The sequence below is a fragment of the Papio anubis genome, chromosome 9 (genome assembly GCF_008728515.1).
Source record: "Papio anubis isolate 15944 chromosome 9, Panubis1.0, whole genome shotgun sequence".
In the NCBI taxonomy this organism is placed as follows: Eukaryota; Metazoa; Chordata; class Mammalia; order Primates; family Cercopithecidae; genus Papio; species Papio anubis.
In genome coordinates, this window is record NC_044984.1 from 49241850 (window position 1) to 49265925 (window position 24076).

Consider the following 24076-nt stretch of genomic DNA (forward strand, 5'->3'; position numbering starts at 1 on the left):
ATTCTGATTCAGCAGGTCTGGGATGAGGCCTGAGATTGTCCATTTCCAACAAACTCCCAGGTGATATTTAAGAAAAAAAAATGTGGCTGAAAAAAAGTAACGAAGAACTAAGAGACAGAAAGGGGAGACATTGTTTTCTAACTTAATAGAGAGTAGTATGCTTCCAAGAATAAGTATATACATATACCACACAGGGACTTCACATTCTTTTTTCTTTTAATTTTTTTGAGACGGAGTTTCAGTCTGTCGCCAGGCTGGAGTGCAGTGGCGTGATCTTGGCTCACTGCAACCTCCACCTCCTGGGTTCAAGCAATTCTCCTGCCTCAGCCTTCCGAGTAGCTGAGACTACAGGTGCGTGCCACCAGGCCCAGCTAATTTTTGTATTTTTAGTAGAGACGGGGTTTCACTATATTGGGAAGGATGGTCTCGATCTCTTGACCTTGTGATCCACCTGCCTTGGCCTCCCAAAGTGCTGGGATTACAGGCATGAGCCACCATGCCCAGCCTTCTTTTTTCTTTTTAAGAGACAGGGTTGGCAGGACGTAGTGGCTCATGCTTGTAATCCCAGCACTTTGGGAGGCTGAGGTGGGTGGATCACTTGAGGCCAGGAATTCTAGACCAGCCTGGCCAACATGGCGAAACTCCATCTTTACTAAAAATATAAAAATTAGACAGGCATTGTGGCATGCACCTGTAGTCCCAGCTATTTGGGAGGCTGAGGCAGGAGAATCGCTTGAATCCAGGAGGCAGAGGTTGCAGCGAGCTGAGATCACATCATTGCACTCCAGCCTGGGTGACAGAGTGAGACTCCTTCTCCAAAAAAAAAAAAAAAAAACAGAGAGAGAGAGAGAGAGACAGGGTCTTGCTCTGTCACCCAGTCTGGGGTGCAGTGGTGTGATCATAGCTCTCTGTAACCTCTAACTCCTAGGCTCAAGTGATTCTCCTGCCTCAGCTGCCTGAGTAGCTGGGATTACACACATGAGCCACCGCACCTGGCTCAGGAATTTCACATCTTAAATAAAAACACCTTAAGAAAGCTGGGTGCGGTGGCTCACGCCTGTAATCCTAGCACTCTGGGAGGCCGAGGCAGGCAGATCACGAGGTCAGGAGTTTGAGACTAGCATGGCCAACATGGTGAAATCTCGTCTCTACTAAAAATACAAAAATTAGCTGGGCATGGTGGCAGGCACCTGGAACCCCAGCTACTCAGGAGGCTGAGGCAGAAGAATTGTTTGAACCCAGGAGGTGGAGGTTGCAGTGAGCCGAGATCGCGCCACTGCACTCTAGGCTGGGTGGCAGAGCAAGACTCTGTCTCAAAACAAAACAAAACAAAAAACAAAAAAAAAACTTTGAGAAAAATTAAGGGGCAGGGGATCCCTTTTCTCAAAAGTGTGGTCCTCAGATCAGCATCACCTGGTAACTTGTTAGAAATGCAAATTCTCAGATACCAGACCTTCTGAATTAGAAATTCTGCAGGTGGGACCCAGCAATCTGGTTCAACAAGCTTTCCAGGTGATTCTGCTGCATGTTAAAGTTTGAGAACCACTGTGTTCTAGATATTTAATAAAGATTATTTCTATGTAGTTTCTGTATTTTGGAGATACAGCTCTCCACCGGACTCTTCCTAGAGGGTAGAATGGGACTGAAATATCCTTTAGTTGGGACTTTTAATTATAATGAGATTCTGAACAAGACAGCAATGTAGGAAGAAAAAGTAGGTACTGTTGACAAGTTTTATACACGGGCATAAACTCAGATATTTCTCAAATTTAGTCAGAACCTAGATATCAGAGACTGTGGTATCATGTAGGGTACTAGGTGTAAACAATATAGAAGACTCTGGTTCTGACTCTGTCCCTAACTATGTAAACTTGGGCAAATTAATCTAGGTTCTATTTTCTCTGTTGTAATAAATGATTTTTCAAGTCCCTTTTGGTTCTACGCTGTATGATTCCAGGTGCTGACTCCGCTTTGATTTCTTGGGCCATCTAAGGTTCCTGGATCACTTGAGAAATAGAATCCTTCCCAGATCTCTTATCCTAAAAACTAATGTACATCAACATTATTATATAAGTATATTACTCCTCAAAATAGAAAGAAGTTACTATCCCTGTGTTATACACACAAGAAGGTGAAGTCCTGCCTCATTTAATAGTTTAATAAAGGTGTCTTAACTGTGGCCTTTTCAAAGCTTTATGACTTCTCATACCTCTTTTCTTAATTTTCATGTACCTTATTTCAAATTTGGGTAATACTATACAGACTTTTCCTCCTCAGCAGTTGAGAAGTCTGACTTTTTCCCAGCACACTAAAAGTCTTGTCAGATATAAAACTATATGTAAATGATTTAACTTATTTTCTAAAAGCAACAAGGAGTACATACTGTAAGTTTCTTCCATGTTGGAAATGAAGGAGCTGAATCCAAGTGCTGGAAAAAACAAAAGTGTGGTTCAGGAAATCAGAATCAATGTATCAAAAGGTAACCCTAAGAAGTGGAGTCACTTCTGGATTTGAAACTACCCAAGTTCAATTGAAGAAACCCTTACTCTCCCCACTTCCCCCAATATTTTCTTCTCTTTAAAGCATACTTCTTGGAATCATTTTAACATCATGGCCTAATTCACATTCTTGGAATAAATTCTAGGGCCTACCAAATAGTTAAGAAAAACCAAATATGACTCCTATAGTTCAAATTTAAGCTGTATTTGGGTGACAAGATGTCTACCTTAAGTGCTATTACTTAAGTGCCTGTCACTGTTTAGCATCTATTAGGGTTTGACACTATTAATATAATATTGGTTATAATATAAATATTAATATAATATTTAACATTAGAGGGGGCAAGTCAAGACCACAAGAATATTGTCATTTAAACTTATGCATAAGGGCCGGGCGTGGTCGCTCACACCTGTAATCCCAGCACTTTGGGAGGCTGAGGCAGGAGGATCACTTGAAGCCAGGAGTTTGAGACTAGCCTGGCAACAAAGCAAGACTACGTCTCTACAAAAAACAAAACAATCCCCCCACCCCAAAAACAAACAAACAAAAAAACAGACTTAGCCAGGCATGGGGGCATGTGCCTGCAGTCCCAGCTACTCAGGAGGCAAAGGCAGGAAGATCGCTTGAGCCCAGGAGCTATGAGGTTTGTGCCATTGCACTCTGGCCTGGACAATGGAGTGAGATCCTGTCTTTAAAAAAAAACAAAAAAACCCCTTATACATAAACACAGAAATAGTGTCCTATTATAAAGCTTTCCTCTTGGGTTCTTAAAAATACAGATAGGCAGGTTATCAGTCTTGTTCCTCTCTAGGACCTGGAAATGCTGGCAGTCTTTGATAGACAGTATACACTTAACCCTTCCAATGTGATTGGAAACACTAGTTCACCATTTTCATGACTTTTCTTAAACATGATCAGGAAGGGCCACACTGACATTGCCCCTTTTTCTAGTGAGGTTTCACCTCCTCTCGTCCCAATCTTCAGTGCTAAAGTGGCAATACTTTAAGGTTCTCCAATTAATACTCATTCCCTCTATGCACTGAGGGAAAATCTCTGAATGTTAGGACTCAAGAACTGTCCATATTATGGATAACAGAGTCACAAGAGAACAAATCTGTAACAAGAATATGAAAGATTAAAAGAGAAATGGTTTCATAGTTTGAATCCTCTTCTATTAGAAATCTCTTCTATTGAGCACCGAGACTAAATAAATTTATTATTGTGGGAAAAACCTAAATGTATATAAAACCATCCCCATAGGAAACTTCTGAAAATTGTCTGTCTCTAGAGCATGCTCTCCTTTGGCCCCTCACACAATTCTACACTCCTCACAACTCCCCCCACCCCCATTCTATGACATAAGCAGCTTTGGAACCTATGATAGGAAATACAAGTAATCAGCTAGAACTCTAGTTTTTTTTGCTGCAGAGCCCATTTGTTAATGACAATCATTAGTGAATTTGTCTTAAAAATATTTTCCATGTTTATGTTTGGATCAAGAAATCCCCACCGTCTTTTTGGACATGTTTCACTTATACATAGCTACTTCATACTTCTTCATTAAAAATAAGAGTTTTGGAAGGAAGAACCAATATGTTTCTTGATTTTAAGTTATGAGCACCAGATTCAGCAGCTTGTAGGAAGCCAACCTATTCTTCTCGGACAAAAGGACGAATTGCAGTACACTGGGGCACTGGAATTCACAGTACCATCACTTAGCCGTGTCCTTTAAGTATCTTCCGCATCAAACTGTTAACAGGGGATTCTTTACCTTTTCCCTACTACTAGATCACGGAGAAATAGACAAGCTACACGGAAGCAATCAAGTTTAGGGGATGGATGTAGTCGGTGGCTATTGGTTAAATGCTTAACAGAATTCCGGGCCTTAGTAAAAGAATCATTTTTCTTCCTTTAAACAACAACAACAACAACAAAATCACAGATGTAATCAATGAGACTAAATAAGAGAAAGTGATGGAGGTGGTTAACTTAAAAAGAACGTAGAAAAGGCGCCAGGAAGGCCCTCGAGTGGGCGATGCAGCGAAACCGGCTGGTAGCCAAAATAGCTGCACTGAGAGCCCACAGGGCTGAAGACTACTGGCAGAAAAGCGAAAAGAGAATATTAGAAGGTGAAGGTATCCCTGTACGCAAAAGAGGAATTGCTTAGGGGCGCCCAGGAATGCCTTTCCTTACCTCGGTGGACACACACCTTCCTCACAGTCACCTTCCTCCCACGCACTCCCCAGCAACGGTCACTTCCGGCGCGTAACGTTGGGCGGTGGGGCGGGGGACCAGCACTTCCTGTGATTGGCAGCCTCGGCGCTGGCCGAGTGTGGGGCCAGGGACTCAGCTGTGGAGCTCACCTGTGAGCCCCTAGGGTCAGCTCCCAGATGACCCTTTCCCACGAGGATCTCCTCCTTGGGCACCCCGTCCTTGGGCGTATCCTCCCCTAGCCCCCAGAACAACAGTGGCCTCGAGAGGGTGGAGCTTGCATTTCTTTCCTTGGGTTTTGTGGTGGCCATCTTAGAAAAGGCAGATGAGCACTTAGAAATGGGCACCTGGGATTACCTTAGGAGTTCAAGACCAGCCTGGCCAACATGGTGAAACCTCATCTCTACTGAAAATACAAAAATTAGCTGGGCGTGGTGTCGGCCGCCCGTAATCTCAGCTACTCGGGAGGCTGAGGCAGGAGAATTGCTTGAACCCGGGAGGCGGAGGTTGCAGTGAACCAAGATCGCGCCATTGCACCATTGCACTCCAGCCTGGGCGACAGACTGAGACTCCGTCTCAAAAAAAAAAAAAAAAGAAAAAAAGAAAAGAAACAGAAATGGGCACCTGAGGGAATGGGACTGATAGAACTGGTTAGAGGTGGGGAGCTGCCTAGAAAGAAGCCTTGTTTGTGGAAGTTGTCTAGATAGAAAGGTAATTTAGATTTTGAGGGAAGAGAAGAGGAATTATAAAGGAGATAGGCAGTACAGCCACAAAACAATCACTAAGGACAGGAATTTTGTGTCTGGCTGTTCTTGTTTAGAATGTGTTGTAAAATCCCAAAATTCAAAAGGCACTATCTGAGAATGCTTGATAGGATGATGGTTGTTGCTGTCTGATGAAAGCGAGTTTTAGAGTTGGGGAGAGAGCTCAATGAAGAGTTGGAGAGGACAAGAAGGCTGGAAGGTTACAACTTGATAATGGAAAACCAAACATAATGTGAGGCTTTGTTCTGGGGGAAAAAAGTGTAAGCTGCAGTTCTTGTCCCCAAAGTGCTTAGAAAAACGAGTCTCAAAGTGGATGAAAGGTTTAATAGCACAAAAGATGCCCAAAAAAAGTGGTAGAGACTGTAAATTCCTGTAAGGAAAAAAATTGATGGAGCCTGAAATGACCTGGGAAGGCATTATAGAGAAAAGGGACTTGGGGCCTTTGAAGGTTACACAAAAAAAGGAAGGCATTGACACTACAAGTAGATCTGGTGGTAATATTTTTCAAAACCAAGAAGTAAAAGATGTGACAAAACATTCTGTGCTGTTCAAGGTGTAGGAGGCAGTCTGGGAGATTAGTCTGGGTGCTGAAATACTGGGATTTCTACAGCATTTTAGTGGTGTAGAGCCCAAATAGGACTTGAGAGGACTATCCTGACAAAAACTGAATGTAGCTTTAGTAAAAACGATCAGTGGGGCATTTTCTTTTTCTTCTTCTTCTTCTTTTTTTTTGAGATGGAGTCTTGCTCTGTTGCCCGTGCTAGAGTGCAGTGGCGTGATCTCAGCTCACTGCAACCTCCGCCTCCTGGGTTCAAGTGATTCTCTTGCCTCAGCCTCCTGAGAAGCTGGAACTACAGGCAGGCACTACCACGCCCGGCTTTTTTTTTTTTTTTAATAGAGACGGGGGTTTCACCATGTTGGCCAGGCTGGTCTTAAACTCCTGACCTCAGGTAATCTGCCTGCCTTGGACTCCCAAAATGCTGGGATTACAGGTGTGATCCACTGCTCCAGGCAAGGGACATTTTCGTTTTACGTGATTAATTTGTGAGCGTCTATTGTTTTTACTCCCTCTGCCTCCCACCTCCTTTTTTTCCTACTAGAATAGTTTGCTCCACAGCCATCAGTTCAGATTAAGATACTAAAAAGAACCAAGTGTTGATAAAAGCCAGGCTCAAGCCATTCTTGTAGGCTAGTGGTTCTTAATCTTGTCTGCACCTTAGAATCATCTGGGGAGCTTTTAAGACATATGCCAACTTCCCATCCCAGACCAATTAATGTGAAAGGGCCAGACATTTATTTTTAAAAACCTACCCAGATGATTTTAATGTGTAGCCAGGGCTGAGAACAACTGACCTAGGCATTGTTTTGAAATTTAAAAAGCCGTTCTTTCACCGGATGGCCTGGATGATTCATACGAAGGAGGAGCAAACAAAGAGCTTTGCCAAAGAGAATTGCTAAGAAGGAAAGCTTCATTGCAAGCTTAGCACTAAGCATTTTAGAAAAAGTTGTTTTGGCAAATCAGTTTTAGATTGTTAGGAAATATTTTAAAACAATTTTCATGAAATCCTAAACCTCTGAATTTATCACAATATCATTAATGCAGATTGGTGGGGCCAGTGTGATTTGAAATGAAATATTTTTTCAGGCCTTACATTGCAGTAATCTGGTGAAATTTTTGACACTGCTACTGTGACTCATAAATACTTTTTATTCAGATACCTGCAGATTGAAATTTCTGAGGAAGAAAGAGCTAAGGGCTTGGGAGGATAAGGGAATGGGTACCAAACCAGAATCCAAAGTCAGGCTTCACTGCATTCAGTAGTAATGTCTTGTCAGGATGACGGGATCCTCAACTGATAATGCTGTTTCATTTAGCACCTGTGAGTAAGCCCACCAACTTTCAGACAAGCAAAAATCAAACCTGATTTTCAATGGTGATTTTGAAATAAAAATGCACCAAACATCTATTCTTTCTATTCTTAAGTGCTTTGTTAATTCGTTTCTAACCCATAAATTTTCTGCTTTTTGTGAGGTCCCTGCTGAGCTTTCTTTTAGACTGGTTTTCCAGCCAGGTTGATCATATTTGAAAAGGAAAAAAAAAAAAAAAAACCAATGAGACAAGGCATTTTACACAAGGGTCATTCTAGGAGCGATTGGGAATTAATACCCTAAACTGAATCTGATCTGTGCTGGTTCTATCTGTGTATATACCAGAATTTACCTCTAAATGGTGTGTGTGTGTGTGTGTATACATTTTTTGTAGAGGTCGGGGGTGGGGATCTCGCTATATTGTCCAGGCTGGTATCGAACTGCTGGCCTCAAGTGATTCTCCCACCTCAGCCTCCAGAGTTGCTGAGATTACAGGTGTGAGCCACCACCCCCAACCACCTATAGATTATATTCTTAGAATTAATAATAGTTGGCTGGGTGCGATGGCACATGCCTGTAATCTCAGCACTTTGGGAGGCTGAGGTGGGTGGATCGATTGAACTCAGGAATTTGAGACTAGCCTGGGCAAGATGATGAGACTCTGTCTCTCTAAATACAAAAATTAGCTAGGCCTGGTAGTGGGTGCCTATAGTCACAGCTACTCGGGAAGCTGAGGTGGGAGGATTCCTTGAGCCCAGGAGGTCAAGACTGTAGTGAGCTGAGTTTGCAGTTCATTGTGGAGTGCAGCACTGTACTCCAGACTGGGCGACAGAGTAAGACTCTGTCTCAAAGAAGAAAAATGTAAAACAAAATAATTAATATAGTAAAAATAAAATATCTGAACTAATGAGTAAATAGATCTATTCTCTTAATTATTGGAAAAAATCCTTTGTTAGGAAAATAGTTTTCTCAGATATTAGGATTGAAGGAATTCCAGTAGTCCTTGAAGTTCTTTAGAAACTTTCAGTTTTCAGACAACATTAATAAAACTTAAACTTTCGCCCATCAAAAGACCAAAATACATTTTTTTGTTTCTGGCTTCGGTTTTATTAATCAAGTCCTGGTTCTCTCATCTAATTATTAATTAATTAATTAATTTTTCTCTCATCTAATTATGATTTCTGTTTGGCAGTTGAGAGTATAATTAAAATGGAAAAATTGGCCGGGCGCGGTGGCTCAAGCCTGTAATCCCAGCACTTTGGGAGGCCGAGGCGGGTGGATCACGAGGTCAGGAGATCGAGACCATCCTGGCTAACATGGTGAAACCCCGTCTCTACTAAAAATACAAAAAAAACTAGCCGGGCGTGGTGGCGGGCGCCTGTAGTCCCAGCTACTCGGAGGCTGAGGCAGGAGAATGGCGTGAATCTGGGAGGCGGAGCTTGCAGTGAGCCGAGATCGCGCCACTGCACCCCAGCCTGGGTGACACAGCGCGAGACTCCGTCTCAAAAAAAAAAAAAAAAAAAAAATAAAAATAAATAAATAAATAAATAAAATAAAATGGAAAAATTATTCAATAAATTCAGTTGCAAATTCTTTCAAAATGAGGGTTCAGCTGGGCGTGGTGGCTCACACCTGTAATCCTAACACTTTAGGAGGCCAAGACGGGCAGATCACCTGAGGTTGGGAGTTTGAGACCAGTCTGGTCAACATAGTGAAACCCCATCTCTACTAAAAATACAAAAAAAAAAAAAAAAAAAAAATTAGCCGGGTATGGCGGTGTCTGTCTATAGTCCCAGCTTCTCAGGAGGCTGAAACAGGAGAATCACTTGAACCTGGGAGGCAGAGGTTGCAGTGAGCTGGTATCGTGCCACTGCACTCCAGCCTGGGTGACAAAGCAAGACTCCGTCTCAAAAAAAAAAAAAAAGAGGGGCTCTAAGGGGTAACATAATAGATATTCTTCTTGGTGAGATAGATTAGGAAATACTGCTTTAGGGGAGGGTAAAAATATGGGGTTGGTTACGATTGTTCAGGAAAAGTATCAGGGAGAGGTAGTGAGAGCCAATGAAAATAAATTTATGTTTAAAAAAGAGTTGCTAATGAGGACTTGCCAGGAAGAGCCAACATTCAGTTCTAGAAAGCTAAAGCAAAATACAGAATGAGTGGAAAAAAAAGAACAAACTGGTAGTGATGTTTTGTTTGTCCTGGAGTCATTCTGTGTTCTAACACGTAAATGTTACATATTTCTGTAATCCACATTGCCTGTAATAAGTTACCAGTACACCTGAGAAATGTATTCTTTATGTTTTTCCTTTACATATATAGTTATTTCCCCAGGACTCAGCAACAAATATCTCCTTGTACTTTTTCTAGTGCTGGCACCTAAGATGTAAATTGTAAGCCAAAGTTCATAAGCATCACTTCGGTAACTTCTTAAAAGACTGTTGAAAAGATGGTAGGAGGTGTGAACCTATGGATTATATTGAAAGAAAAAAAAAAAGATGGTAGAAGGGCAGAATTACCCTGAAAAAACCTTACTAAAAGTTCTGTAAAGGACTGGTCTTCCGTAGAACAATTCTAAAATTCCAACACTGCTGTTTTTTGGATCTATTATTTTAAGGCATATAAAATGTTTAAATCCAAGGTTTATTTTCTCTGTGAAGACTTCTCTTAACCTTTACTGGGGATTAAGTCAATTCTTCCTTCCTTTCTTTTTTCTGTTCTTTTCTTTTTTCCTTCCCCTCCCTCCCTCCCTCCCCTTTCCCTTCCCTTTCCGTTTCTTTTTTTCTTATTTCCACAGGGTTTTGCCATGTTGCCCCGGCTGCTCCTGAACTCCTGAGCTCAAGGCATTCCCCTGCCTTGGCCTCCCGAAGTGCTGACATTAAAGGCAGAAGTCACCATGCCCAGCCCCAAGTCCTTGTATTTTCTTGTAATCTTCCTCCACCCTCCTATCCTCCCAGCACTGAAACTGTCCCTGATACCAGTGGCTCTCAAAGTGTGGTGCATAGACCAGCAGCATCAGCATCACCTGGGATTTGAGGAAACGCACATTTTTGGGCTCTATTACAGATCTACTGCATCAGAACCTCTGGGGGCTGAGGTGCCCTACAGTCTGTGTTTTAATAAGCCCTCCAAATAATTTTAATATCCAATAAAGTTTGAGAACCATTGCCCCATACTGTAGTTGTCAACATTATTCCCCCATAATGGACCATGGCCACTACAGTTTTTTTTTTTTTTTTTAAATTGAGGTGATTGGCAAATAAATTGTATATATTTAAGGTGTACAACATGGTGTTTTGATCCAAGTATACCTTGTGTAATGATTTCCACAATTGAACTAATTAACAGATCTATTATCTGATGCAGTTATCTTTTTTTTATGTGTGGCGAGAATACTTAAGATCTATTCCCTTAGCAAATTTAGGTATTTAATACATAATTATTAACTATAGTTACCATGCAGTATGTTAAATCTGTAGAACTTATTCATCTTAAACTGAATATTTGTACCTTTTAACCAACATCTATATCCCTATTACCCCAATACACTACAGTTCTTAAGTAGTAACATAGTAGATACTTGATTATTTGACTTGAGAACAGGTATATTTTTTCAGGTACTGCAGCAGCTATATGACATCATCTATCTTGTGAAGAGCATGGGGGAGGAAAGAGACTAAAATATTTAGGTTTTTTTGAACTTCTTTTATACTGCAGCTACTTGGAAAGGCAGAGCAAAAAGGCCTATAAAGTACGGACCAACCACAGGATAGATAAAGATGTGGAACCAATGGGATATGTTTTGATGCATATCTAGGACATGAGTAATGGGTCTTAGCAATTTTTTCCCTTGTAGTTCATACTATGAATGTAAGGGTTTAAACCTTAAAATCTGATTTTAGGGGAGAAACTTTATAGCCAGAAATTCTTTACTATTTCATAAATATAACTTAAATTGCCATTTTTTTTTTTTTTTGAGACAGGGTCGCACTGCATTACCCAGCAGTGGCACAGTCTCATCTCACTGCAGCCTCAACTTTCTGAGCTCCATCGATCCTCCCGCTTCAGCCTCTTGAGTAGCTGGGACCACAGGCACTCGCCACCATACCTGGTTAATTTTACATTTTTTTGTAGAGATGGGGTCTTGCCATGTTGCCCAGGCTGGTCTTAAACTCCTGGGCTCAAGCAATACTCGTGCCTTGGTCTCCCAAAGTGCTGTGATTACGGGCATGAGCCACTGTGCCTGGCCTTAAATTACCTCAATAGAATTTTTTATTTTATTTTATTTTGAGACAGGGTCTTGCTCTGTCCTCGAGGCTGCTGGAGTGCAGTGGCATTAACACAGTTCACTGTAGCCTAGCCTTGACCTCCTGGGTTCAAGTGATCCTCCTTCCTCAGCCTCCTGAGTAGGTGGGACCATAGGTACATGCTACCATGCTCAGCTAATAGAACTTTTTAGAGAAGAGAACCTGGTTAGCAAAGTTTTTGAAAGGTTGATTTATTCTGATAGGAATATTTAGCCCAGGTGGGGTGGCAGTGGCTCACACCTGTAATCCCAACACTTAGGGAAGCAGAGGTGGGAGGATAGCTTGTGCCCAGGAGTTTGAAACCTACCTGGACAACATAGCGAGGCCTTGTGGTATTCTCCACAAGAAGTAAAGAAAGAAAGAAAGAAAGAAAAAAAGAGAAATATTTAGCCCACACTACTGAGTCTTTCTTTTATCCCATCGATAAAATATAGATTCTCCACATTCAGCAACCTTGCTTGTAGGTACAGGATGACTGCATAGTCAAGATCATACCTATCTTAAAGTGTCTCATAGCAAAACAATACTAAAGTGGAATGAAAGGTTATTTGGAGACATGAGCCTCCTATTATGGGAAATTGGGGAATAGTTTAGGCTTTGGGAATTCTAGGAAGGCTTTGAGGTAATTACTTTTAAACACTACTAAAAAAAATGCATGTGCTTTTTTTTCCCCCCATAAGTTTATTTGATCTTTCTTGAAGCTTTGACCAAATGTTATGTTAGAAGCCACAAAGTGATGTTTTAACTTCTATTGTGCTTTCTTGTGAAGACCTCAGAATTTCTTAAAGATTTGAGTAGCTCTGGCACCCATATTTTGAATGACACAGTTGCCTAATAAGTGATGTGTTTTTCTCTTAAGACTAGGGTGGCCAACCTGATTAGTCTGGTTGTCCCAGGATCATTATTATTATTATTTTTAATTTTTTTAATTTTTTATTTTTTGAGTCAGAGTCTTGCTCTGTCCTCCTGGCTGGAATGCAGTGGCGCCATCTCGGCTCACTACAAGCTCCGCCTCACAGGATCACGCCATTCTCCCGCCTCAGCCTCCTGAGTAGCTGGGACTACAGGCGCCCGCCACCGCGCCCGGCTAATTTTTTGTATTTTTAGTAGAGACGGGGTTTCACCATGGTCTCGATCTCCTGACCTCGTGATCCGCCCGCATTGGCCTCCCAAAGTGCTGGGATTACAGGCCTGAGCCACCGCGCCCGGCTAGGATCATTATTTTTATTTTTATTTTTTTTTTTGAGATGGAGTCTTGCTTTGTCACCCAGGCTGGAGTGCAGTAGTGTGATCTTGGCTCACTGCAACCTCTGCCTCCCGGGTTCAAGGAGTTCTTCTGCCTCAGCCTCCTGAGTAGCTGGGATTATAGGCACAGGCCACCACACCTGGCTAATTTCTTTTTCTTTTTCTTTTTCTTTTTTTTTTTTGAGATGGAGTCTCGCTCTGTTGCCTAGGCTGGAGTGCAGTGGCGGGATCTCAGCTCACTGCAAGCTCCGCCTCCCAGGTTCACACCATTCTCCTGCCTCAGTCTCCCGAGTAGCTGGGACTACAGACGCCCGCCACCACGCCCGGCTAATTTTTTTTTTTGTATTTTTAGTAGAGTTGGGGTTTTACCATGTTAGCCAGGATGGTCTCAATCCCCTGACCTCGTGATCCGCCCGCCTCGGCCTCCCAAAGTGCTGGGATTACAGGCGTGAGCCACCACGCCTGGCCACTAATTTCTTAATTTTTTGTAGAGACGGGGTTTTGCTGTGTTGGCCAGGCTGGTCTCGAACTCCTGACCTTAGGTGATCCACCCTCCTTGGCCTCCCAAAGTACTGGGATTACAGCCAGGATAATTATTGAAAGTGAGCCCTTTCATGCTCAAAAGTATCCTTGTTTGGAAAAACAAAATCATGTGGTCACGTCAAATAAGACTGTATGGCCTTTTAAGGGAAGATTCTCTATACATAAAATATGATAAAGACACTTGATGGGTCGGGCGCAGTGGCTCATGCCTGTAATCCCAGCCATTTGGGAGGCCGAGGTGGGCAGATCACGAGGTCAAGGGTTCGAGATCAGCCTGACTAACATGGTGAAACCCCATCTCTACTAAAAATACAAAAATTAGCCGGGCGTGGTGATGTGCGCTTGTGATCCCAGCTACTTGGGAGGCTGAGGCATGAGAATCGCTTCAACCCGGGAGGTGAAGGTTGAGCCGAGATTGCGTGCACCATTGCACGCCAGCCTGGGCGACAGAGTGACACTCCATCTCAAAAAAAAGAAGAAAGACATTTGATGATGTTGGGTCATTTTCCTTAGGGAACTTTTTTTTTTTTTATAATGTAGTATCGATATACCAAAGGATAATTTTAAAAATTGAAAATATGTGTAAGGCTAATTAGTCAAGAGATGAAAGTAGGCCAGGTACAGTGGCTTGTGCCTGTAATCCCAGCACTTTTGGAGACCGAAGAGGGTAGATTGCTTTAGCCTACCAGCCTGTGCAACATAGTGAAATCCTCTCTGTACAAAAAATTAAAAAATTTGCCAGGTGTGGTGAGGTGTGCCAGTAGTCCCAGCTACTTAGGAGGCTGAAGTGGAAGGATTACGTGAGCCCAGGAGGTAGAGGTTGAAGTGAGCAGAGATTGCCCCATTGCACTCTAGCCTAGGTGACAGGTAAAGCCCTGTCTCAAAAAAAGAAAAAAGAAAAAAAAAAGATAAAGAAGATTATTCTGGAAAATAAGTAAGGATTAGCCTCCTACGGGCAGAAAATATTCAGTTGGCTATAACTTCTTTTAATTGTAAATCTAAATACACCTGAAGCAATCACTAAACTAAGCAAGAAAAACCATATCATTATTTTAAAAGGCTTAGTTAGCTGCAATAAAAAACAATTATGGCTTCAGAGATTTTGGCCTGTCATAAATCGGATCTTGGTTCAGTTTAAGCACCAAGTATTTCAATATCTACTAGATGCACAGCAGCAGACTAGTGGTGTAACAAGTACAAAGCAACGCATGATTCCGACTTCCCTTGTGAGGGTTTGTGGTATGGTTGAGGTTGGAGAAAATTGTCTATACTTAACTGCCATGATAGAAATCACTAAAGAAGATAGGGAAGGTTTAAATGAGGTGAGGAATAGGAGTTGGATTAAAAAAAAAAAAAGCTAGAACAGGAATTTAAACGATTGAAGGGCAAGGGGTGACATTTAAAAATGAACAGAGTGAAAAAGAATAAGGGACATTTAAGCTGGGAGTAAGTTGCCTGTTACAGAGTTAGGAAGGTACATTTGGAGCCGTGTTCCAGATTCAGCTTTCCATAAAACGCTATCCTTTAAGCATGGGAAGTTTTGTGTACAGAACTGATTGAAGAATAATCTGATGGTCATATAGTAAGTGACTCGGAGAAAAAGCACCACCTTGCCTGGCTAATTTTTAAATTATTTTTATTTTTGTAGAGACAGGGTCTTGCTATGTTGGCCGGGCTGGTCTTGAACTCCTGCCCTCAAGTGATCCTCCCACTTTGGCCTCCCAAAGTGTTGGGATTATAGGCATGAGCCATGGAACCTGGCCAGGAAAAATATTCTTTATTTAAATAAATAAAATCGTGTTAAGATGCCAACAGTACCAAGAGTTGTTACCTAAAACTTGCTAGTTAAGATTTCTCCGAAGTTTAAAAAAAGACTTAAAAATAAATATTTTGTCTGCTGGCTATTTAATCTATAACTTCTCCATCACTTTTTATGATTTGTGGGGGGAAAGAGAAGACTGAGGTAGTGTCATTTTGATGGCAAGTTTTTTTGTGTGTGTTTTTTTCTGAAATGAGGTTTCACTCTGTCACCCAGGTCTGGGACAACCAGACTAATCAGGTTGGCCACCCTAGTCTTAAGAGAAAAACACATCACTTATTAGGCAACTGTGTACAGTGGCATGAACACAGTTCACTGCAGCCTCAACCTCCTGGGCTCAAGTGATCCTCCTGCCTCAGCCTCTTGTGGGACCACAGGCCTGGCTATTACCCTGTCTGGCTAATTTTTTGATTTTTTTTTGGAGACAGGTCTCACATTGTTGCCCAGGCTGATTTTGAACTCTTGGGCTCAAGCAACCCTCCTGCCTCGGCCTCCCAAAGTGCTGGGATTACAGGCGTGAGCCACTGTGCCCAGCTGCAAGTGTTTTTGTGGAAGATCTAAGCTTGATGTGTGTGTGTTAGTAGCATTTCAAATAGATCCCTAGACAGCCCTTTCTCCTAAGACTAATTTAAAGCCATCAGGACTTTCCCTGCATTCTGTTGTGGGTGAAATAGGAACGTGAAATAGAAAATATGGCTTAATTTTTTTAAGAAGAAAAGTTTGTCTAAGAATCTTTAAAGGCTTAGGATATATTAGTGATATTAGTTAAAACTATGACATCAGTTTTTTAAAAAAAGTTATTTTATCTTTTCTCCAGGACTTGTTTTTAGGATGTTTATCATCCATAGCCTCTTTCTTTCCTTATGTGTCTTGAGTCACTGTAGGTGATGACTATAAGAGGAAAGTTAGTTGAAATCCAGTACTGCAGAATTAATCTAGATAATCAATTATAGGACATTACAGTTACTTTATCAAATGTAATTGATATTACTAAATGTCAGAAGAGAAATCATTGATTTTGTTTTTGCTTATTTCTGTTTTGTATAATTATTTTGCACTTTCCCATCTTCCTGTGTGAGTGGCAGGTAACTCCATGAAATGACTCCTATAACTCTTGGATGTGCCCTTCAAGCTTGTTTAGTTGGCAATCCTGACCTCCTTCATGTACAATATGCTTATTCTTTTCCCTTCACAGTTTTGGAAATTGGTCTTTTATTCTTTGAAAACCTTACACAGAATCAAGAATGTTGTGTATGCAAGTCCTTGATGGAATACAGTCTGAAGCAGAGCCCTTGAGAAGGAATGGAAGTACTCAGGGCCCACCAATACGGATCTTTTACATTTGTAATTGAAGCTTAGGCATCTGCCATGCCTGGGACCTGATGGCTGTCTCACTTTAAGAATCCAGGTTTAGGCCAGGTGTGGTAGCTCACGCCTGTAATCCCAACACTTTGGGAGGCCGAGTCGGGTGGATAACCTAAGGTCAGGAGTTCAAGACCAGCCTGGTCAACATGGTGAAACCCTGTCTCTACTAAAAATACAAAAATTAACTAGGCGTGGTGATGGGCTACTTGGGAGGCTGAGGCAGGAGAATCACTTAAACCCAGGAGGTGGAGGTTGCAGTGAGCCAAGATCGCACCATTGCACTCTACCCTGGACAACAAGAGTGAAACTCTGTCTCAAAAAAAAAAAAAAAAAAAAAAAAAAATCCAGGTTTAAAGGTATTCTGCTCTCTCTTCCAATAATGAAAAGATGGTTTATCTTACCTTTCACGAACCAGCATTTTTGGAGCAAAAGTCTTGAGAAAAAAATAGAGTATGATGCATATGATCTAGGGAGAAGTAACACAAATACTTAGTATTTTTATACGTTTGTAGAGAAGGCTATCTGGTAGCAGAGATGTGAGTCTTCCTTCCACAGTTGTTGCCAAGGAGTGAGTGCTTTGCCACCTCCCTTACATTTAGGTATGGTCACATGACTAGTTTTGCCAGTGGAATATGAATCAAAGTATTCTTTTCCAGGCCGAGGTGGCTGAAAGGCAGTTGTTCCTTCTCCATTCTCTTTGTGGTAGCTTTGGAAGCCAAGTGTGGAAGGTGACAGTCACAAGGTGGAAAGAGCCTGTGTCCTCAAATCACTACCACGCACTGAATACTTGTGTTGGGATTTATACAAGAAAGTTGTGTTAAGCCATGATATTAACACAATTTGGAATTCATATATAGAAGCTAGCATTGCTCTAACACGCACATACATCATATTTAATATTAGTCACCCTTGTGAGGGTGATTGTGAGGCAGGCTTGCACGGATGAAGAGGATGTGTTTAACAAGTAACTTCCCTACTATGCAGCCATAAAAAGAACGAAATTACGTCCTTTGCAGCAACATGTAGGCAGCTGGAGGCCATCATTCAAAGAGAATTAACACAGGAACAGAAAAGCAAATACCACATGTTCTCATGTTTAAGTGGGAGCTAAACATTGAGTACACATTGTCACAAAGATGAGAACAATAGACACTGGGAACTAATACAGGGGGTAGGTTGGAAGGGAGGTGAGGGTTGGAAAACTATTGGGTACTGTGCTCATTTCCTGAGTGAGGGGATCATTTGTACACCAAACACTAGTGACACAAAATTCACCCATATAACAAACCTGCACACTGAACCTAAACCTAAACACTGAACCTAAAATAAAAGTCAAAAGAAAAAAAAAAGGAAGTAACTTCCATTAAGGTCAGAGCAGATAGTCAAACCTACATCTGACTGAAGGCTAATGAGGTCTCCCTTATAACATGCTGCATTTTAGAGAAAGAGATCACTGGAGATAAGACGAATCCCACCCTTTCAGATTACAAGTTTCAGTTTATACCAGTAATTTTTTTTATGGATAGGAAAGTGACCAGATATTGGTATGATAAGAAGAATCTTTTAAGTGTTCTAAGTGATTTTAGATTTTAGTTAGATTCCTTTTTACTGGGTTGCCTCTCCAGAGACAGGTGATATTCTTAGATTTACTATTTTGATTGTTCTTGTGAAGGATTTTGTGGGAAGAGTATTAAGACTTAAGTCTTCAGGGCTTTAGTACTTATTACTATGAAGGGCTTAGGGTCCAGGCCTTAATTCATGAGTATATTCACTGTTTCACCTTTGTTCACCTACATTCCAGACATCAGGGTCAGGAATCTGTCAGCATTAGAAAGCTTTTTCATTTAGTCCTAAACTTGGAGAAATAACCTTTGGAAGATTAAATGGCTCTGAAATAAAGCAGACCACAAGTTATAGAAGTAGAGTAGGAACTTATTTTTGTTTTTTCTTCCTCTTGTTTGTAAAGCTTCCATAGCTATGCGACATTGGAGTGGGAAAAGAAGCGATAGAATTTTATGCCACTTATCTGCTCCCAAAATGAAAAACTTACCATCATCTACAGCAGTTCTGTTGACACAGCCTCATATTCCTTGAGCTTTTTATTTTTGGAGACGGAGTCTTGCTCTGTCGCCCAGGCTGGAGTGCATGCAGTGGTGTGATCTTGGTTCACTGCAAGCTCTGCCTCCTGGGTTCACGCCATTCTCCTGCCTCAGCCTCTCGAGTAGCTGGGACTACAGGCGACCGCCACCATGCCTGGCTAATTTTTTGTATTTTTTTTTTAAATAGGGATGGGGTTTCGCCGTGTTAACCAGGCTGGCCTCAATCTCCTGACCTTGTGATCTGCCCGCCTCGGCCTCCCACAGTACTGGGATTACAGGTGTGAGCCACCGCACCCGGCCTATTTTTATTTTTTATTTTTAGAGATGCGGTCTTGCCATGTTGCCCAGGCTGGTCTTAAACTCCTGGCCTCAAGCAGTTCTCCCACCTCGGCCTTCCAAGGTGCTAGGATTACAGGTGAGACCCTCTGCATGCAGCCTGATTTTTTTTTTTTTTTTAAACATTAACTTTTTATTTCTGAGGTTTTTTTCTCCCTCTAGTGGCTTGCAGTTCTTATCAGGAGAGCTTACTCTTCTGCATAACAGGTGGCACTGTAGCCCGCTGTCTGGCCTTCTGTGGTTTGGGTCATAAGGATATATTGCTAAGGCTTCTGGCTCCATGAGGACTAAATGGCAGGAACCACAGGTTGTCAAAGAAAAAGACTGACATTTAAGATCAGGTAGTCTTGGCATAGACCTATTTTCTGTTGTCAAAACAAAAGTAATATGAAAGATATGAGTATCTCAAGTCTTACCCATGAAAGTTTTGAGTAACCAAAGCAATAGCCTAGCCAGTTATTCACTGCTTCCATGCTTTGGAAGGCAAAAAATTAACATTTGTATATATTTTTAGTCTTATAAGTTGTGTTAAATAGAGTGCTTATCTCTCAAAGTATTAAACAGGCAAACATCCTTGGAAAACTCATAGTCTGAAGTAATATGAATTTTTTTTTTTGTAGACAGAGTTTCGTTTTTGTTGCCCAGGCTGGAGTGCAATGGCGTGATCTCGGCTCACCACAACCTCTGCCTCCTGGGTTGAAGTGATTCTCCTGCCTCAGCCTCCGAGTAGCTGGGATTACAGGCCTGTGCCACGCCCGGCTAATTTTGTATTTTTAGTAGAGACAGAGTTTCTCCATATTAGTCAGGCTGGTCTTGAACTGCCGACCTCAGGTGATCTGCCTGCCTTGGCCTCCCAAAGTGCTGGGATTATAGGCATGAGCCACTGTACCCAGCTGATGAAATTTAATCCTGTAAACTTGAGTGCTGGAGAAAGAAAGGCTGGGGTAGCTGGTTCCTTTATTATTCAGCATTGGTCCCTCCATCCCTTCTCCAGCTTACCTAAATTAAACTCTTTGCCAGGGAAAGATGCTAATTGTCAGGTCAGCATAGCCACTTTTAGAGAAAAGGAATCTGAAGTATGAACAGTACAATGTTTAAGTTCAGGCTACTTTATAATTATAATAATTATTTTTTACAGATGGGGCCTTGATGTTGCCCGGGCTGGAGTGCAGTGGCTATTCACAGGCGTGATCATAGCACATGACAGCCTCACACTCCTGGGCTCAAGCAATCCTCCTACCTCAGCCTCCTGAGTGGCTGGGACTATAGGCACATGCCAACATGCCCATCTTGGGCTACTTTATAATTACCTGAGAATGCCAGTCTCAAATTTCTAAAGTTGTAGGTGTTAACGTATGAAGACTCCTATAAATGATCCAAGAATATACCAGCTCAAATCTGCTGCATTTTACTGCCAATATAAGGCCTACTTTCTTCCATGGCTAGCTGTCTTTAGCTATCCTAGCAGACGTTCATATTAAGGACTCTCAAGTTTCCAGGCAACAGCTACACCAAGATTTCTGAAAAGCATGGACAGTATAGTTTTATAGGGGGAAAAGTAAGATCAAGGCAGACTGGAATAAGCAGTAGGGATAGAAAAGTGCCTTAGAATAGTCCATTTCAATTCTGCTTTGCATCATGCCTAGGGCATAGATAAAGGGCACAGAGCTAGACTATTAAATGTCAGATTTTCCTGAGGGCATTTTGGTGACTAAATCCAGGGATTTAGACTCAGGTACCTTTCAGGAACACAAACCAGGGTAGTTGTTTAAAGCTTTCACTGCATATTAATGATTATGTTAGAGCCATGAACCCTTATTATAAAGTGAATTGGCTCTCTGGAAAATAAAGGCTGCAGTATAATTCAATATTGCATAAAGTTATCTTCAGATTTTTAAAGATAATGGAAAAAGAGCTTCAATAACTCAAATGTAGTCTTCAGACAACCCCAAACCCTCATTTTGGCCACCAGCCTAGAAAAGTATGAACTTTGACCAGACTGATAAGGCTATCTTAATAAATGAAGACTGCTTTAGAATAGGTGGTGAGAATTGGTGACGCTGGTTTATTCACTTGATTATGGATAGCTGAATGGTGGCTAAGACCATTTGGTTTGATATATGTTAGACATAGCCAAAGTATTCCCAACCTTGGTGCCACCTTGACATTTAAACGTAGCCTAAAGGATCTTGAGACTTACCTTATTCTTGAAGCAGTGTCTGGCAAGAATTTGAAGGCAAGTGTGAGTCAAAGGGGAAGACAATCCTTTGGTAAGACAAAATAAGACAAATAGCTGGAGTTTGAGGAGAGGGAGAGCACGGTACCTTTTAGCCCAGTGATGTGAATCAACTTTCCATTCAAGTCACTCAATTCCTGTCTTCCCACCATATGTTCTATGACTTCTCAGAGGTTCGGAAATTTTTGATGTCATAGTTAAGTCATAGAGAAATGGCTCTCATTCCTGATTGTTCATGAGAATCACTGAGTAGTTTTAAAGTGACAGGTCCTTTGGTCCCACTCCAAAACTACTGGATCAGAATCTTCAAGGATGGGCTCTGGCTAACTGTGGCTTTAAAAGAGTTCCACAGGTCTGGCACAGTGGCTCACACCTATAATTCTAGCACTTTGGGAGGCCAAGGTAGACAGATTGCTTGAGGCAAGAATTTTGAGACCAGCTTGGCTAACGTAGTGAGATCTCCATCTCTACAAAAAAATTTTAAAAATTATCCTGGTGTGGTGGTGTGTGCCTGTAGTCCCAGCTACATGGGAGGTTGAGGCAGGAGAATCACTTGAGCCCAGGAGTTCAAAGCTGCAGTGAGCTATCATGACACAATTGCACTCCATCCTGAGCATCAGAGCAAGACCCTGTCTCTATTAAAAAAAAAAAAAAAAAAGAGTTCTACAAGGGATTCTACTTTGCAGCTAGGGCTACCAGACCGTACTTTGGGAGTAATTAAATACCTTTAGAAGGGTTCCTCCAGCTTATGGGAGAAACTGCTGAATAATCTTTCCAATAAGTTTCTCTAAAGACTACCAGTTGGCATAGTTAGTTCTATTAATTTTTTTTTTTTTTTTTGAGACGGAGTTTTGTTCTTGTTGCCCAAGCTGGGGTGCAATGGCATGATCTCAGCTCACTGCAACCTCTGCCTCCCGGGTTCAAGTGATTCTCCTGCCTCAGCCTCCCGAGTAGCTGGGATTACAGGTGTGTGCCACCACACCCGGCTATTTTTTTGTATTTTTAGTAGAAATGGGGTTTCTCCATGCTAGCCAGCTGGTCTTGAACTCCTGACCTCAGGTAATCCGCCCACCTCGGTCTCCCAAAGTGCTGGGATTACAGGCGTGAGCCACCGTACCTGGCAGAAAATTTTTTTTTGAGACAGGGTTTTGCTTTGTCTCTCAGGCTGGAGTGCAATGGTGCAATCACAACTCACTGTAGCCTCAACCTCCCCGGCTCAAGCAATCCTCCTGCCACAGCCTCCCGAGTAGCTGGGACTACAGGTGTGTGCCACCACGCCCGGCTAATTTTTGTATTTTTTGTAGGGATGGAGATTCACCATGTTGCCCAGGTTGGTCTTGAACTCCTGGGCTCAAGCCATCTGCCTGCCTCAGCCTCCCAAAGTGCTGGGGTTATAGGTGTGAGCCACTGTGCCTAGTTCCATTTTTAAACCTAGAGTTTCTGTTTATGAGTGTCAAATAGAATCCACAGAAAGTGACATAACAAGCTCACTACACACTCAAAGATCAAAATTTTACTTTACTGTTGACATTCCTAATCCAATGTAGCAGGTCTTGAACCAAATGTTTGCATATGCCATATTATTTCGTCAGTTCCACAATTGTGTGAGGGATTACCACCATTTTATAGATTAGGAAACAACTCAGTGGTGATAGATAGCTAAAGTTACAAAGCTAGTAAGTGTTTAGCATTGTTAATATTAATCGAGGTAATACATGTCAGCTTGAGTGCTTATAGTACTTCAAATGCTTTACAGGTACAGAGTAAGTAACTAGTTTATAACTTTTAAAATACGCACAATAGTTCCGTGAAATAGGAAGTATTATCGATATCATCTTTATTTTACAGACAGAATAAATAGGATGTGAACTCAAGATATCTGGTTCCAGAACCTGGGCTCTTGGTCACTGAATCATAAGGCTCAGCCCACTGTACTCAACTACACTTGAGCCATATTCTGTCTGATAACAAAGTGTAGGCTTTTCTCATATACTAAGTACAGGGGAATAAGTGTTTCCAGGTTTCAACAATCTTTTGGTTCAGCTGGCTAGGCAGTATTATATGAAATGGGCTGTTAAGGACAGCCTGATTTAGATATAAAGTATGTGGTATAGACCAAGTGTTGTGGGAGTTCGGCAAAACCTAGGCTTGGGGCTATTGAGCTAGATCCTGAAGATTGACTAGGATTTGGGTAAGCAAGAAGGAAAGCATGCGTAAGTGAAGTCAGAGAGGCAGACATGAACATAGCACATTCACAGCAGGCTGAGAAGATGGTTCCCATCAAGTTGGGGAGTATCTATTAAGGAGCAGAAAACAAGATTGGCTTGGAATGGAGTCTTCAACCACATTTTCACGATACAGACAAGAAATTCAAGTGAGGTGACTCTCAAAAAATAAAAAAATTAGCCAGACGTGGTGGCCTGTACCTGAAGTCCCAGCTACTCAGGGGGCTGAAGTGAGAGGATCTCTTGAGCCTGGGAGGTCAAGGCTGCAGTGAGCCATGATAATGCCACTGCACTCCGGCCTGGGCAACAGAGTGAGAGCTTGTCTCAGGAAAAAAAAAAAAAAAAAGGAATGCAAGTGAGAAAGAGCTGATAGAGATAGAATTATACTAACCTCACGAAGACTGGTGCCATGCTGCTGCTAAGCTTCCTAGATGTTGGCCTCTTATTGCTTGCTCCATATTCTCCTTGGTAAAGGTAAAAGACCAGTAGAAATCCTACAAATTGCTTTAGTAAAACCTGGGTTTCTTTGATAAAAGCAGGTGATTCAAATCTTCATGA

The 24076-nt window shown here is 41.8% G+C and overlaps 1 protein-coding gene across 5 annotated transcripts in view; it reads right to left on the minus strand.

The window, feature by feature from the left end:
• Positions 1 to 21487, minus strand: part of GTSF1 (gametocyte specific factor 1) — a 35001-nt gene extending 13514 nt beyond the window's left edge. For 2 of the 5 annotated variants that reach the window (XM_009180892.2, XM_009180891.2), the window contains exons 1-2: positions 21382 to 21487; positions 2384 to 2428 (exon numbers count right to left, since the gene is read on the minus strand). In XM_009180892.2, the coding sequence (XP_009179156.1) occupies positions 2384 to 2428; positions 21382 to 21445 (109 nt within the window). In that variant the 5' untranslated portion in view covers positions 21446 to 21487. Of the gene's footprint in view, positions 1 to 2383; positions 2429 to 4692; positions 4768 to 21257; positions 21361 to 21381 lie in introns of those variants that run through there. The other 3 variants (XM_009180893.4, XM_003906504.4, XM_009180894.2) reach the window with 3 other exon arrangements.
• Positions 21488 to 24076: the final 2589 nt, after the last annotated feature.